Source organism: Cyrtonyx montezumae, unplaced genomic scaffold (assembly GCF_038088225.1).
Source record: "Cyrtonyx montezumae isolate F1298 unplaced genomic scaffold, pur_monq_1.0 scaffold_18, whole genome shotgun sequence".
NCBI lineage: Eukaryota > Metazoa > Chordata > Aves > Galliformes > Odontophoridae > Cyrtonyx > Cyrtonyx montezumae.
This window is the reverse complement of record NW_027071914.1, coordinates 6,690,564-6,707,727: the sequence shown is the minus strand read 5'-3', so window position 1 is coordinate 6,707,727 and position 17,164 is coordinate 6,690,564. Positions and strand designations below refer to the sequence as shown.

The window sequence follows — 17,164 nt, the reverse complement described above, 5'->3', positions numbered from 1 at the left end:
CAGTTAATGACTCCCTCACAGCAGTTGCAACCTAATACATTATGCTGCTGCCACATCTGAACACTAATCCTGCACACTAATAACCCTCCTGCATTTGTTGATGCCACTGTAGTATCTTAGCAGCCTTCAAAACAAATATCCCAAAATAAATTCAGTAAGTTGTGCATAATTAAATCTTCAACCAGAAATATATATATATATATATATATATGTAAAGAAATAAAGAAAAAGGCTCTGTATCATGCATTTTTCTTTCAAAATTGTAACATTCATGGACAGTCTTAGAAACATACAGAATTTTACATCCATTCCTGCACAGTGATATTTTTCAGCAACAAAAAGTTCTTAGGGTGAAGCATGCCTCTGTGAATTCAAAGGGAAGGTGGGAACAACAATAATAGATTTTAATTACTGTCTAGAGTCATTATATTCTTCTATAATTAGAATCTAATGAGAAGTGGAATACATCCCGTCAGACAGAGAAAACAGCGTGTCATATGGAGCGAGAGGCCAAGGACCAAAATGAAATTCAGAGATGTGATCAGAACGTCAAGTTGTACATAAAGAAATTCCATTTGCCTGGATAGCTATAATGATTTATCTCAGTTTACAGGAGTTTCATCAGCTGGGGTTGTCATTTCAGAGAAACACAAATTCCAGCTCCTCTCTCCCTGGTCCGGCAGGAAATCAAGGTGTTTGACGTCAGGCACATTCACACACAGACATAGATGTGTTACTCTTTAAAAACAGGAAAAAAAGAAGAGGAAACCTCTTCTCGCCCTCCACCCTGCTGTTCAATGTAGTTAGGATTCATCTTTTGGAATGTAAATTGAAAACCAGGCTTGCAGCTATCTGAATCCCAGAGATAATCTCATATAAATGGACTATAGTACAAGCTTTGTGAAAGTCTTAATGTTGTTTTACCCCATTACATAATCAAGCTATAATCATGGCTTAGAAATGGATATTTAGAATTGGGGTGGAAGTCATTTAGTACAGCTGCCACGCTGGATCAGCGATGACCATGAATCACCTTGTCCTTTACGTAACACAGCAAGCACCAGCAGTCAGGTAGAAAATGAGACCGCTTCCAAGTGCTTCAAGTCTGTTGCAAGCAAATATCTACAATGCCATTGCAGATTTTCTTTCTTTCTTTGCCCCAGAGGCTAAACATTCACTGTATTTTATTTCACATCATGACTTCCTATGACACAATACTTGTATTTCACTGCTAAACCTCAGAGGGAAAGAGAATGCTGAGCAGTTTTGAAAAGGAAAAGACCTAATTATTTTCTGAAGCTGTCTAGTCCTTATGTAGTCCAAAAATGAGTCAATGAAAGAATTTAAAATTGTGAAGTACAGAAGCAAAGAAAGGGTATCTAGGAAAGCATGAAATAATAATAAGGTGTCATGGTCAGATATCTAGGGTACAGTACTCTTTCTGACTCTCCCTTTTCCCCAGAGTCTTTTATTTTACCTGGCTGAGAAAGCAATAGATCTCATAATTATCAGCTTATGATCAGCAAAATGATCAAGTACCTGTTGTATCTTTATGAAAATTCACTTAAGTGCCTCTGTGATCAAATATTTTGACCAAAATGATTTTACTGTGATATATGTAAAAGCATAATGCGAAGATGAATTAATGTCATCATCTCTTCTTTTGATAAATAACCAGTTTTTTAAGTACTGATTCCATTAGTGTGGGACTAGACAAACCTAAAGATTTTCTGATCTGCAGGAAGAAAGAAACAACATATCAAAAATATGTGGTATTAGTTGTTATACAGAAGAGTAATTTGTATAGGTTAAATACAAATCCACACGGAAAATTCTGTGCTTAGAAAGGAATATTATGTTTTTCCTTATATCACAGTAACATTGCAAGACATCTCACTGACCTCTTACCCCTAACAAAACAATAAATGCTAGCAAGAATTCCAAACACAGTCCCTGTCAAGGCAAGAAAAGAGATGGGAACAAAAGCATCGAAATGAGTATACCAATCTTAAACTGATATTTCATCCTAGATTAAAGCTGCACTGTGCAATGTAGCCCACAGTCTGACACTGGCCTGGTTTGGGAGAGACCTGAGTCCAGTCTTCTGTTGTCCCCTCTCCTGCCTGCCCTGGAGACAGAAGGCTGCCCCAGTCACTGCTGAGCACCAGAGCTCAGCTGCCATCACTTTTCTGACATAAACAAGAAAAGGCTTTCCCTGTGTTTCACCAGTACTTTTTGTCTGTTTGCCCTGCTGCCCTCAAACGTATCAGAAGTGGAAACACATAATATACCAGAACTCAGTCATTTAACAGGCAATTTGGTTACCAATGAGTTATTTATGATTACCACGTAACGACTATTATTTACTATTATAATAGAAGACACCCTAAAGCCCATTCAGTTCCAACTCCCCTTTCATAGGCAGGGTTACCCTCACCAGATCAGGCTGTCCAGGATCCCATCCCAGACTTGAGTACCTCCAGTGATGGAGCATCCACAGCTTCTATGAGCAGCCTGTTCCAGTGCCTCACCACCCTTTGAGCGAAGAATTTATTCTAATGCTAAATCTAAATCTACCCTCTTATAGTTTAAAGCCAGTACTGCTTGCCTCTGATAGTCAACCCCCACACTAAAGTTCTCCTTTAGGCCTCTGTAAGTACTGGAAGGCTGTAGTGAGGTCTCCCTGAAGCCTTCTCTCCTCCAGGCTGAATGAGCCCAGCTCCCTCAGCTTCTCTTCATGAGAGAAGTGCTCCAGCCCTCTGAGCATCCTCAAAGCCTCCTGTGGGAGGAGAATATTTGCATAAAAATGGCACCAAGCCCAGTCCTTTAAAAAGGATGGATGCAGTTAGAATATCTCTTGGTCCCATTTGCTAATAATTTTTATATTCAGTACTGTCTAAAAAATCGAATTTTTAAGAACTAGAGAGAATTAGAATATTGTCAGGATTCGATAGGATTTAAGTGTATATCTCCAGTCCAGATATCTACAGCACTGAATTAGTACACAGCAAGATGCAATTCTGTCAGCTTTAAAAAAGTAACAGATGGTTTTCATATATTCTAGAAAACAGAACACCTCAGATAAGGGCCCCTTTCAGTCTGAGAACATCTTGCTTTACGTGTGGGTAAATCATCACAGAAACTGATCAGTGACTAAGGTCTTTCAATTCTGTAAAAATACTTCAGACATTCTTCAAAAGTGTTCTTTCAAATGCCTCACAAGGTGAGAGACCTTCCTTTGTCTTTTTTACTGAGATTAATTCAGAGACAGCTTAGCTTGAGTACTGACAGCAATGAACTTATAACTACAGTTCCTCTTTTCCATTAAACTACCATTTACCTGTTTGTTCCTTAAAAAAAAAAAAAGAAAAGAAAGAAACAAACAAAACAGTAAAAGAAAACAGCATTAGCTGTGATTTCCTACTCACAGAAAATGAGACCTTTGGCCATGTTAACAGTAAGAGAGAGAGAACAAGGATGTTTCTATTACTTATTTATGAGGAAAAGAAAATAAATTCTGCTGCTATGGTTGTTCTTCATTAACAATTAATGCAGTTTATACACTCATTATGTGTAGCACAAAGGTGATATTCCTCTGGTAATACTTCTTTCATACAAAAATTGGTTTTATTCATACAAGTGTTGCTATATTAACACAGCTGTAGAAGTCAGTTATGCCATTCGAGTGTTTGTATAAATCAAATGGAGAATAATCACAGAAATTTTTGTGATTCAGTTTTCCATGGGCAGACTTGGAATCCTTGCTCATTTCCAATCTGAAGTGACAGTGCCCTCCTGTGGCATGATTTTTTTTTTTTATTGCTTTTTTCCTATGCACAATCCATCTGGAAGCAGGAGTTAAGCAGTTTTCCATACATAATGAAAAATTTACATACTTGTTTATAACAGTTAATTGAGAAAACCTTCCATTTCTATCTATATTTCTATCTATGTGATTTTCTAGATAAATCTTCTATTTGGTTTCTGTTTAAAAATAGGAGAGAAAAAGAAAAAAACAACAGCAGAGATCTGGGCAGCTGGTGTATGTCTGGGTCTGTATGCACCATGTGGATGCTGTTGGCTGTATAAACAAAATTGTGCCTGTTAGTTGCTACATAAACAGTGACTTATGTTAAATCCCAGTGGCTAGTCATTTGATTAGTCCTTGAAGAACAAATTATGGCCTGAAGGAATAATTCTGCATGAGTTTGGCTCATACATTACCATTGTTTTCTTCAAATTTTTAAAAGATATTATGAATCTACTTGATAGCATTTTTTCTGCCACATACTGATTCATCCCTAGTAATCTGCTACGGAATATAATTTATCCACTGATTTTTGTATTTCAAGCACGAAAAGTACAAAATCATAACTACTTTCAAGAATTACTAAAACACTCATGGATTTTCATACTATTATACACTAGTGAAAATATTCAAGGTAACCAAATTACTGAAAGAAATTCCTGCTCAGTCCCTGTGATACAATACCCCAGTTCTTGGGGGAGGGTTGTTCCTACACTATGGCATGGAGTGAAGAGGTCTTGCTCTGCATACTTTCATCACTTAAAGAATTTCTGGAGATTTTAGGTATTAGCCAGTCTGAAGGAACAAAGAACATATGACAACAGGGACACCTCATTGTGTGAACATCCATGTGTTTTTGCTGTGCCCTTCAGAGTGGTGCGTGGTTTGGTAGGAAGCAGGGGCAGCATGAGGCTAATCAGAATCAAGTCTTGGTAAAAATTCTCAAACAACTGCCTGTGACTATGTACACGTGGGTTGTTTTGCAAACTGTTAGCTTAGCTGTGATTTTCACAGAAATGGCATAATGTAAAAGGCCAGACCTTTTACACTGAATTTTCTTCCTAGAAACTCTGTATATTTAATGGGAATTAAATGCTGGATTTTATCCACTCCAAAATTATCTATGGGAATGAACTGAAATGATACATATGGGTAACTCAATCAGGTTGCCAACATAAAATTTTTGAAGCTCTTCCAAAGTTCTTATAATTTCAACTAGTGGTTTAAAACAACAGAAAATTGGATCCTATAGTAGTAAGGGTGAGGCAATGTGAGCTGTATGTATTGCTACCTGAACTATAATTAAGACACCAATTTCCTGTGATGTTAGAAAGCTGTTCTTTTCTCTAGCATTTGTACTGGCTTCCAAAATAGGTTTAGAGAACAAATTAGAGTCTTGTTGCCCCAGTACCTCAACTTAAACATGCATTACTAATAGGTATAATTTCCCCACTCACTTCGCACAGGTATAACTGATTCCACAAGCGGGATGTGGTGAAGGATCACACCCACTGTGCTGATTAAATCAGCTAAGTGTAATGTACATCTCTCCCTGGCTACACTTCCTGGCACAACTAATTCCTTCTATTGAACCTTTGGGAATTAGGCCAGGACGTATGCACAGATGGTTCCTCAAATCAGGAATTCACTTCCACTAACGTCTAATGGAGCCAGAATCTGAGTACTCAAATTGCTGAATTACACAAGTATATGGAAGGAAGAGCTTCAAGTTCCCAATGACTGCATTGAGTCTGTGTAAATTAGAATGGCACAGACTGTTTGAAACAAAATATCCTCTTGTAAGGGCTTACAGGAGTCATGGTCATCTGGCACTGATGGAGTACTGATCTCCATTTCAAATTATCTTCTACTCTATAGATGTGAATTTAGGCCCATGCACTTTCTCTATGTGTAGCAAGGATATTTGCCACCAATAGAAATCTCCAACTTCCAACTCAGAGTAGCAGCATGAAGAAGCCATGACTTGAGTCAGAATCCTGCCTCATGTCTCCTGATCTTCAGAATATAAACAGCAGGAATATGCACTTAGAAGAAAATGCAATAGGAGTATTTATACATGAATATAAGCATGATCTGAAGAACACTTCCCCAAGGGACTGCATTCTGGTTAAAAATTCAAATACGTGTTGCTGAAGAAACTGTTGAACTGATTATCATATCTGTAGACTCCATCTAGCTATCTATATATACTGACACAGAGGAATAGAAGATGCATACATATTCATAGAGTGAAGGGGAGAGAGAGAAATGATGTCTAAATATATTAAAGATGACTTGTGCCCTTCAACGTAAGATTATTTTTGCCAGAGAAATATGTTTTTTCTTTACAAGTAAAAAACACTAGGTACTTTCTAGATATATATAATAATGTATATATACCATAGAATGGGTAGGACTGTAATAGCTCTGGTGAAAGGCTAAATAATCCAACATCATCTAATCAGAGTGCCAAATATTAAGTACTTAGTTATGTTGTGCCACAAAGAAGCTGCCAGGTTACATTATCATTCATTTCCAGAATAGTCCATAAGTGTATCAGTCTTCCAAACAGCAATCTGGCAGTCTGAAAACCTCCGTAGCTGCAATATGCAACATTGGATAGACAAGAACCAGAGCTCAGGGAACGAGGATGAGGTAATAATGAAAAAAATAACAATTTACCAAGTGAGAACTAGTGAATAACACTGTGCTAAGTATCAATCCTGGTCATTTTTTTACTAAAATAGTGCCTTAGCTTGACAGCTTCATGCAGACATCACACCAGGAGTGAAAATCACCTCAGGCGCAGAGATAATCTGAAAATAACAAAGAGTTCTTAAGCTGGCCCCAGCTGAAAAGCAGAAAAGACCATGAATAAAGTCAGAAATAAAACAAATATGAACAAAAACAGTTCTGAGGCAAGATTCCATTTTAAGAGGTAATGGTTTTAACTCATGAAAAGTAGGATTAAAGCAAAGCACTCCCAAGTCCATGTCTCTCAGAGGACTTAATATGCTTTACCTTTTGGTTGTGCATTTTATGACAACTGGTATTAAGTCTTAAATTGCACATCTTCGGACTTGCATTACTGTGTATGCTTCTATAGCATTATGTATTTGATTATTTCTAGACTACCTGCTTTATTTTAAATCACACATCTAGAAAGCCTGCTGTTACACCGTTACGTTGCTTGCATAGGCAATATTTAGCACCAAGCATCTCTAGGGCACTCTTGCTCTCCTTACTGCTTTATTTACAATTGTTCATATTACTCAAGGGCTGGAGGAGATGTTCAATATATTACAGACTTTCCTATCATGTATTGGTGAAAAATCATCAGTATATCCCACTTCCCAAAATCCCAGATAAGGAATAAATCCAAGGTAAGGAATATAAATTCCTCTCTATGGTATTAACATTATTCCTTTCTCTAATAAGATTCTCTGAAAGAGCGGAATTTACTCCACAGCACAGCAACATTTACAGTGCCAGTACGCTTTCAGATTAGAAAGCAACATGCAATTTAAAAGAGTTTTCATATACTTAAATAATCCTTCAGAGTTCACAGCTCCATGCTGCCTGCAAAGTTATATTGGACATTAAAGTTCTGACTTAATTTAATCACTTAATTTATAAAAACCTTAAAGCCTGTTAAAGAACATATAGACTCATTTAATAAAACTTTCTGTAAAGCGTTTCAGATTCTACAAGGTGTGAAAATAAGATCTGCCAAAATAGTTGTGTGGACTTGCAGAACCTGACAAAAAGTGTTTCCAATAAATATCGTTCTGGAGTGGAATTTTTACATATACATCCATTAGGAAAGATCGGCCTCACATGAAGAAAAGTCCAATGACATTTGTGAGAAATGAACAACATCTAGAACAGTTATATCACTTTCTAATGTTTTAGAACACGTTAGCAGAAATATGCTATTTATAAATTGGTTAAGAACGACGATATTAAGAAAAAAGAAAAAAAAAGCAGAAGGAATTGTGTTCAATTATATAAAAAATTCTTCCTCCTGGATTGCCTAGCAAAAACTCCATGTTGGGCTGCTGCTGTCACTCTGTGTAAATGGAGTGTCCTCAGAATGTGTCACTGAGGTGACAGATTTCAAAGTAATGACTCATTGCTGTGGAGCAGACCAAGGCCTTCACGTGTTAATTAACATTTTAAAAGCTCATAAGCATTACATTTTGATCAAAATAAATGTTTAATTTAAATAAATGCATAAAATGTTGTAAAAATATTAGTGCAATAGCTCACTAGTCAGAAAACATTATTATTAAAAGAAAAATCTAAATAGATCTCAATGGAGACCAAATAATCTCCATCAGGTTTTCTAGAGAAAAGAGTAAAACTATATTCATGAAAATCATCTGAAAAATTGAAAGACTGAAGTTGTTCCCTCTCTCTGATATAAATGCATATTTGTGTGTTATTCACAGCATTTGGTGCGGTTGCACACATTGCTATTGAAGGAGTCACTGCACGAAGTCTTTGCAGCACACCTCAGTCTGGCTCAGCTGGATTTACTGTTCATGTTTTTCAGCACTGGTGCCGAGCTGTGGATTTGGCCGTAGCACTTCTGAGCAGTAGTGCTGGCTTCTGTACTAGATTGTGATATTTTCTGTTCTTTTGAGTAAAAGATCCTACAAGGCAAGAGTGCTAAAACCAGTAAAATAAGCAATAGACATACCCAAGTACAGTACAAAAATGACGGGCAAAATATATGAAAGAAGTAGTTAGCTAGGGTCTGATTTATCTGCTCAGCTACTATCCAGGATGGTCTACCACAGCTGCAACTTAGAAGCAAGAGCAGAGAGAAAACACCCAGAAATTATTTTAGTTCTGAGCTAATCTTTTCTGACTTTTTGTGCCATTACATATTTTTTATTTTATATTTCCCATCTCTTCTGGTAATCTGTTGATTCACTAAAGCAGTACAGTAACACTGAACTAGAAGTCAGCCTTTTTTCTCAGACTGTTCGCTTTGAAGTAACACAACTACTGCTTTAAGTTCTCTCTACAGAAATGTACCAGGGAAAGAAAATAAATGGTTTTAAAAACCCAATGTTAAGAAATTTGTTGCCCAAGCTGATAAAATAGTCACTTTCCAGGAATTTAGTAGATTAGAGATAAAGAATGGCACTGGCTTCAGTTCTAGTGTTCCTGGTCAATGTCTTGTTTAGCACATAGCACACGTATAAGACAAGTTTATCTGTGAATTAAGGGGATAATCAGACATCTACTTGTTAAAACCGGTTGCTCATATTCAACCAGATCTTCTCGCAAATCCCAAATACACAATTTGCTTTTTTAAGTTTCTAGTTTCCTTGTAATGCAAGGAAATTAAAAAACAGCTAATCCCTGGGATATGAACATTCATATTGAAAAAAAAAACCAAAAAAAAAAAGCACCAGCTGAAAAATGATCTCTGAAGTTTCTTCTGTAACTAAGTTTAAAGGGATTATTGTGGGGGAAATGAAAATTTTAATTACATCTGAAAACAGAACTTTCTCTGTTAAGGAACAGTACTGATCTAAGCAGAATGCATATTAGCTACAAAGGCTCTTGGATATCTCTGGGAAAGCATCTTACTCTGGATTTGCAAACCCTCTTCACTTTGAGTTTGGGACTTATCTCTGGACTGCATTTCATAGAATTGCAATGAAGTCTTTTGCAGCCTGGGGTTTTGCAGGTCTTTAGCAATCAAGATTTCCCAGGAGTGCTGTAATCTGAAGATGAGATCCAGGGTTTTTTTTTTAGCTTAGAGGAAATACATCAAAATCTGAAGCTTTGCTTTGTTCCTGAGTCTTGAAGAGAAATATTCATGCGTCTGCAAGTTGTGATGAATGAAGTGGTAAATTAGAAGTCTGCTGTGCTATGCAAAGGAGATTACCCTTGAAATCTGACATTCAAGTTACTTAAGTGAACATGCATGACTTTCACATATACCTCAGACACGGAATAGGAAAGTCCTAGCTAACATCTAGAAATTCTATGATCTTTTTTATAAACGCATTATTCTACTTCAGTATCTTTTTATTTTACAGGAGACTATGTAGTCATGTCTGTTTACTTTAACCTGAGCAGGAGAATGGGTTATTTCACTATTCAGACCTACATTCCCTGTACACTTATTGTTGTGTTGTCCTGGGTCTCCTTCTGGATTAACAAGGATGCAGTGCCAGCCAGAACATCACTGGGTGAGCTGTTTTACCTTCCTGTTTTTATTCATCATTATGATGTTAAACTGATACCAGTTTCTAAATGTGAGAGAATTTCATACAAGTTTCCCTCATTTAGAATAACGTAATCACTTCCAAGAGTAACAGTACTTCAACTGTATTTCACTCTTATCCATTTTACTGTGCCAGATTCTAAGTACTGGAGATCATCTCCAATAAAAGCTTTTGCATCTTTTCTGATTTTACCTTTCTGGATTTTTTAATAAACATCAAAAAGAATGTAATAAACACCACGAATGAAACAATCTGGCTGTGTGACATAGTGGTAGAAAGTGAGGAATGTGGTACCAGCATTCTGCTTGAGGGTACAAAGGTCAAACGAGTCCTTCAGACCACAAAATCAACTGAATTTGCCCATATCTAGAAGGTGAAATGCAATTAATCTGAATTAGCACTTTCTACACAGTCAGGAGCTCTGACACAAATAAGGGAGCTACCAAGTTCAGCTTGCCCAAACCAGCTGTATCTGTAAGAAGTAGCAAGGTTCTGTGGAGATAAAAAAAACTCTCAGTTTTCTACTTCTGAATTAAAATCGTGCTAGTAAGGATCATTTTTGTTTTTACCTTCTGCATTTTCATTTCCGCACAGAACTACAGAACAGAACACTACAGGGAGGGACAGCATTTTCATTACAGATTTCCATTGAAAGAAATACAGGAATAGAGGACCAGCAGCCCAATGTCATAATGCTTTAAGTGTTTTAATGCTTTTTTTCACTCTCTAAAACAAAGTCATAAAATGTGCTTTAAAGTACAAAATGAATAAAGGCATCCTGCTGTAATTTTTGCTTTTGCTTAGATGTACAATGCAGACTGGTCTCTCTGCTGAGAGCTTGGCCATTCATACCTCTGAGATAAAAATCAGTGGAATGAAATTTGCCATTAAAAATATGATGAATTTTACCTGTGTTGATGCATTTTTAATGTTCTTTACATCACAGGACAGGGAATAATATTCTGAAAGGAGAAGGGAAGGTGAGGCATGTCCTAGTTATAAACTATATTCACTTCTGATGACCAGAGGAGGCACAGCTCCGGCACTGAGAGAAATCTGACCTCACAGTGTGACAATTGTAATGACTCCTGAGAGACTCTCTCTACCAGCTTTATTGGCAAGGAATTGCTTAAAATAAGCAGCAACAGAGAATTTGTATGGGTATTTGGGGCTAGTATATTTTGCTTACAACTAGAATGCATTTAAAATAAGAGAAAGGAAACAGCCTAATTTACATGGCATGCATACAAATAAACACAGATTTTGACCCAAATTTTCATTTGGATTCCACGTTTCCTTAAGAGTTTTCATAATCTCTATCTCATAATATGGCTGGAAATACATTTCTTACTGGCACTGTTATCATTACTGATACAAATTCAATAAATGAAACTTATCTTGACAGCATAGAAAGTTTTAGATTGGCCCTGAGAGTACTTTGAAGAATGGAGTACAGTGATAGGTAAATATATTTTCTCCACCATAACTGCTCACTCTTTTTCAAAAAGTTTTCAAGAAGAGGAACACTAAACCTAAATTTCTCAATTAAAAAAGAATAAAGGATGCCTAAAAATGAAACTACAAAGTGAAAAAACTAATTTAAATACATTTCTTAGAATTAGAATCCATCTAATGAAAGCATTCAGCAGGGCAACACTTAGAATGACAATACAAAAATGAATCATGCTCCTTATTCTTCCTTGAAGCTTTCACTGAATCCACATTTCACTTCTTGGGATGGGCTGATATTTTTGCTATCTGTCAGAACTGCAGGCATCCTTCAGAATCAGAGAGGGAAATGGCAAAACTACTTTGTGACTTGAAGTTATAACGTTTCCATTGTTTTCCGTCTGCCTACCAGGTATTACAACTGTCCTGACAATGACCACCTTGAGTACAATTGCTCGTAAATCTCTTCCAAAAGTCTCTTATGTGACAGCAATGGATCTTTTTGTGTCAGTCTGCTTTATTTTTGTTTTCTCTGCACTGGTGGAATATGGAACTTTGCACTACTTTGTCAGCAACAGAAAGCCAAGCAAGGATAAAGACAAAAAGAAGAAAAATCCAGTATGTATCTTTTTTACCAGTATGGTATAAAATTAAGTTATGTTTCTAAGGGAATATTTACACCTCTCTTTATGCCTGTATTTTTATTTAAGAGTTTGCTATTGCATACCTACTCTTCTTTTGTATTAATGGGACTATCATTAATTTATTATTATAAAATTATCATTTATCTTGATAATAAAACTCATATATTACAGTTGTCTGGATTGCAGAGAAATTAGTTTCTTAGAACATTAGAACAAGGACACTTTCTGCCAAATTGTTCTATAAATAACTGTCAATGAAATTGGTATTTATGTTATAGATAGAGCTTTTGCTGTGACCTTTATGGAAGAAAAGTCTATTTCTCTGTTTTAGTTGTAGCAAAATTCTCAGTCATTAACTTATACATGTATTATTGGCATTATTCAGTTTTTTGTAATATTAGGATTACATTTAATCTTTTATGTTCAAAATACAGACTATGCTTTCTTCCTAATTCCCCTTTAAGCATCTGTTTCCTTTTCATTGTTTCCTTATCTTCTTTTTCTTGTATTTCCTCTCTCCATTATCTATTTCTCTCCTTTTGAAGGTGATTTATCAACACTTTGCAATGTTACTTATGGATGCATGCTACACAATAATAAATAATGTATATAATAACCACAGTAAAAAAAAAAAAAAATCCAGGAATGCCCTTAGTAGATACGTAGGAGCATGGTAGGGAAAAGAAAAAGGCCTTATATTGTCTAGGACAGACTTCTTGCCTTTTGCTGCTGATTGAGAAGCGTGTTGTTTAGAATCTGCGAGGTGAAAAGAATGAGTGCAAAATAATACAAACAACAAAAGTAGGCTAATCTTAAATAATAATAATCAATCAATCAAATATGCACCTGCAAAACGTGATGAATGCAAACATTTTACTTTAGTTAAGAATATTTTCAAATCCACTTCAGGCAGCTAGGAAATAGTGAAAGTGCTTGGATTTGCTCTGCTTAAATGCTACTTAAGGTGTTCTCTTAGTTATAACACAGCAAGAAAGAACAAATTAACAAAATGTATTAAATTAGCTTTCATTACACTTTTTTTGGTTGTTTCTTTTAATTTCATCTTTAAAAGCTTGTTGAGAAACACACTCTTCAAATAATAATAAAAAAAATAAATTGCACATATACAGTGCAGTGGATAAAGAGCCAGCAAAACATCCCTAAGACTACACAGGGAGAATTTTCACATTATGGTGAACATGGATGGAGAATGATATGGTGAATTTGGATTTCATCATAGGCATGTTTTCTTCACAAGGAACTTCTGGATGGTGACACATACTTGTCTGTCTTTGGCTGAAATAAATGGCTACTTCAGTGAACCTGTGTCACAGACAATTAAAAGAGCAAAGATGAACCATCTCAAACTTAGTCACCTCGCTTATAGCTGAGTTGCTCTTTACACTACTTATCTGGGACAATCCTGAGACAAATAGAAATTTTAGTTGCCCAAAACTAAACCCAGAGTTTAGATAACTTAAAATAGAGACTTCAGTACTCAGTGTTGAGGTGATTTTTTCTAAAGTTTGCATTCATAAACTCCGAATTGTCACTTCTTTCAAAGCAGTTCAACATAGAACACTGGAATACCCTGAGAATACGAAAAGATCAAAATGAAGTGTGATACATTTTGTCTTTGGCCTGGATGTAGTTACAAGTCAGAGATAAGATAAAAAATGTGGGGGTTTTATACCATATATACTTGTTTAAATGGCTGTTACCCCAAACTTTCTATAAACTTAGTTCTTTTTGACTTAATATGTTTTAGAAACATATTTTTAATTTACATTATTTTTTTCTCTTTCTTTCTTTCTTTTCTTTCTTTAATTTAAACCCAAACCCTCTGATTCTCTTTTCTGTCTACAAAATGAAAGCTTCTTCGGATGTTTTCCTTCAAGGTATAAAGTTTTTTGGAATGGAAATTCACTGCATGCGACTGCTGAATTTAACTATTAGAGCTTAATATGAGAGTGCTGTTGTTTGTTTGTTTTCTTAAATTAGACATCTAAGCATTCTACTCTGGGTAACTTCCTAATTAAGTAGAATGGTTATGCTTCTCTAAATAATAGGTAGAGTTGATTCAGCAGCCCAGTTATCGATTCACTATGATTTTGAACTTACACCAAGTTCAAGAATTACCAGCATTATTGGATCGCATGAATTAAGAGCATTTATGTTCAAAACATTTCTGTTTCTCTCCTTTTCAATTGCCCATGGGATCCAATGCCACCACCTACACCAGAAACCACAATACACCCTTTTAGAACTCAGCTCTGATCCCTCTATTTATGACTTAACTTCAAATTATAAAACTATATCTGTTCTGATGTTCATCTGAACAAAATTCACTATCATCATCAATTACTCAAATGCTGTTTCTTATGCAAAAAAAGGATGAGTTTTGAAAGGGTTTAAGATGCACATACTTGTTAATGTTGCCACTTGAGCAACACACTCTTAGCAAATTAGCAAATATACTTAACTGTGTAATACATCTAAATCTTATCTTTGTTCAGAAATGCAGAGATTTTGTTAAAACAACAACAACAACAAAATTAAATGTAAGCCGAGAAGTATTCACATTCATGGAATGAAATTGTAATTATTTTACCTCCACAACTATCTGCAGGAAATACTGACTTGTCATACCAGTGCTTAACTGCATTTTAAATGCATAACTCGTTCAAATCACACCAATAAAGGTACATCTTCCATATACAATGATGTACATGATGTATCTTCTAGTTGTTGAACATTAGTAGATGGTGAACTGCATATATTCAAACTAACTATAGGCTGGGAGAATCTTGGCAAGACTCTCCTTATTAAATGGACTTGAATTTCGCCCTTTTTTCTATATATATATATATTTGCACAAACCAGCTCTGTATCACAAACAATCCTGCATTTCCAACTGATTATTTCTGTTCCACCCATGTGCAACACCCAAATTGCCTTCATATATCAGGCAATTACATGAACTATAAAACAAATGTAATTTGAAATATCATCAGTTATATTTCTGCTTCCTTTAAACTCTATTGTTTACTTAGTCTGGCATTAAAGCTAACTGTCCTAGCTGTCAACTTGATCTTGATTTGTGCTGCTTTCCTGTAAAGTTAGTGTATGATGCAACCGATTTAAACTGATTTTTAAGTTCAAGGTAATATTACCAATTTCCCATGTACCCCCACAGAACCATCATTCACATGTTGACCATTAGTCTCCGTTTCCCTGTTGGTCTGGTGATAGTAACAGAGTGTCTTCCTCCTGCCATCTTTTTCTTCTCTGCCATTCCATCCTAGGCACCTACAATTGACATCCGACCTCGATCAGCTACTATTCAAATGAACAATGCTACACACCTCCAAGAAAGGGATGAAGAATATGGGTATGAGTGTCTCGATGGGAAGGACTGTGCTAGTTTTTTTTGCTGCTTTGAGGATTGTCGAACAGGAGCATGGAGGCATGGAAGAATACATATCCGCATTGCCAAAATGGACTCCTACGCCCGCATCTTCTTCCCCACTGCCTTCTGTTTGTTTAATTTGGTGTACTGGGTATCGTATCTTTACCTTTAAAAAGCAGAAGGTGATCAGTGATATGAGCCTTACTCACTGAATTTCTTAGAGAGATGGTTTCCAAAGTCCACTTGAAGTATTGATTATGCGCTTTATAGTGGTCTGAATTCTTTAGTGCCATAACCCAGTAAATACAAATTATATCATTTATCCAAAAATTGCCATCAGGTTATTGTCAATTAAATGTCCATTCAACATATTAAAATATCTGAAAACAAAAATCTCATAAACAGGTAAAATACAGCTGTACCTGATAGAATAAGGAGAAACAGGGCAGACAGGGCAAGGGGAGCATGGCAACATCGCTTAATAGTTGGTGCTGCCATTTAAAATAGGAGTGACAGAGAGGAGAATTCCCAGGTAAAGTACTGTACAGTTTGTTAACATTGGCTATAATTATGTTATAGCTTTATTCTTTGTGGGCTTTTCTTTTTGGAAGAGTCATCTCTCACTTTGAATATGTATTAATAAGCAAGGAAAGTAACTTTTACTCCCATCCTGATAAAAAGAGACCATTCCCTTTGCCATCCCTTCAAGAGCACATGTACAATGCTGTAAATATTTCAATACCTTGTAGTACATGAAGTCTAGTGCATGCATCTTTGGGGGGCCTAAATAAATGAAACAAAGGTACCATAAAGTATTGTCTTTTATTTTGTGTCTCTGGCTGTGCTACTGTAATTGAAATGTGAATAAAAATCATTTTTTTTTCCTTGAAAAACGTCCCCTTTCCCTCATGCATGGAAGATCCAAGCAGAAAGCACTTTCATGTAAGACATTAGAGAAGCCTTAAGGATTCAAATAAATAACATGTAGACAAATCTGTATGGCCAATATAATAGCTCACGAAGTATACTGTATGTGTCCGCTGCAGTTGTAGCCTTCATATTCCATTGATAATGTTGCTATATTTCAAATGAATTTCCAGTAATTATACATTGCAACATCAGCTTCTAAATTTAATCAATGTGTTTCCACTGTTTTTCTCCCATGCTGAACTATTATATCCACACAAAGCTTTTTTCTTTTTCTTTTCCTCCTTTAGTCCAGTCCAAGAAATAGGTTTTATTCTAGGTATTTTTACATAAGAACTTAATTTTGAAATTTTTGTATTGTGTATATGCATACAGTTCTCTGCCCATTCATGTCCTTGATCAGCAATAGTTGCTGCCAGTGCTGCTTTTCACTCCGTAAGTACCTTTACTCGAGAAACCCTTACACCATAGCTAGCACACAGAAAATAGATATCCTTGAAAACAAAAGGGAACAAAGAGCGTCTTGGCTACTAAATAATATGTACGCAGTTTATTCAAAACCTTCAGCCCTCCTGGGTGAATCTTGAAACCCACTTACTCATTTTCAGCACCTGTATGATGCTCAATTATGCAACCTTAAGCACATGTACATATGACTGACTTTTTTTTTTATTGTCAA

At 35.9% G+C, this 17,164-nt stretch overlaps 1 protein-coding gene across 2 annotated transcripts in view; it reads left to right on the top strand.

Annotated features, from left to right (window-relative positions):
• GABRG2 (gamma-aminobutyric acid type A receptor subunit gamma2) overlaps positions 1-16,806 on the top strand; it is a 67,407-nt gene extending 50,601 nt beyond the window's left edge. The window contains exons 7-10 of one of the 2 annotated variants that reach the window (XM_065734502.1): positions 9,868-10,020; positions 11,918-12,123; positions 14,024-14,047; positions 15,455-16,806. In XM_065734502.1, coding sequence (XP_065590574.1) covers positions 9,868-10,020; positions 11,918-12,123; positions 14,024-14,047; positions 15,455-15,730 — 659 coding nt within the window. In that variant the 3' untranslated portion in view covers positions 15,731-16,806. The remainder of the gene's footprint in view (positions 1-9,867; positions 10,021-11,917; positions 12,124-14,023; positions 14,048-15,454) is intronic. The other variant, XM_065734503.1, reaches the window with a different exon arrangement.
• Positions 16,807-17,164: the final 358 nt, after the last annotated feature.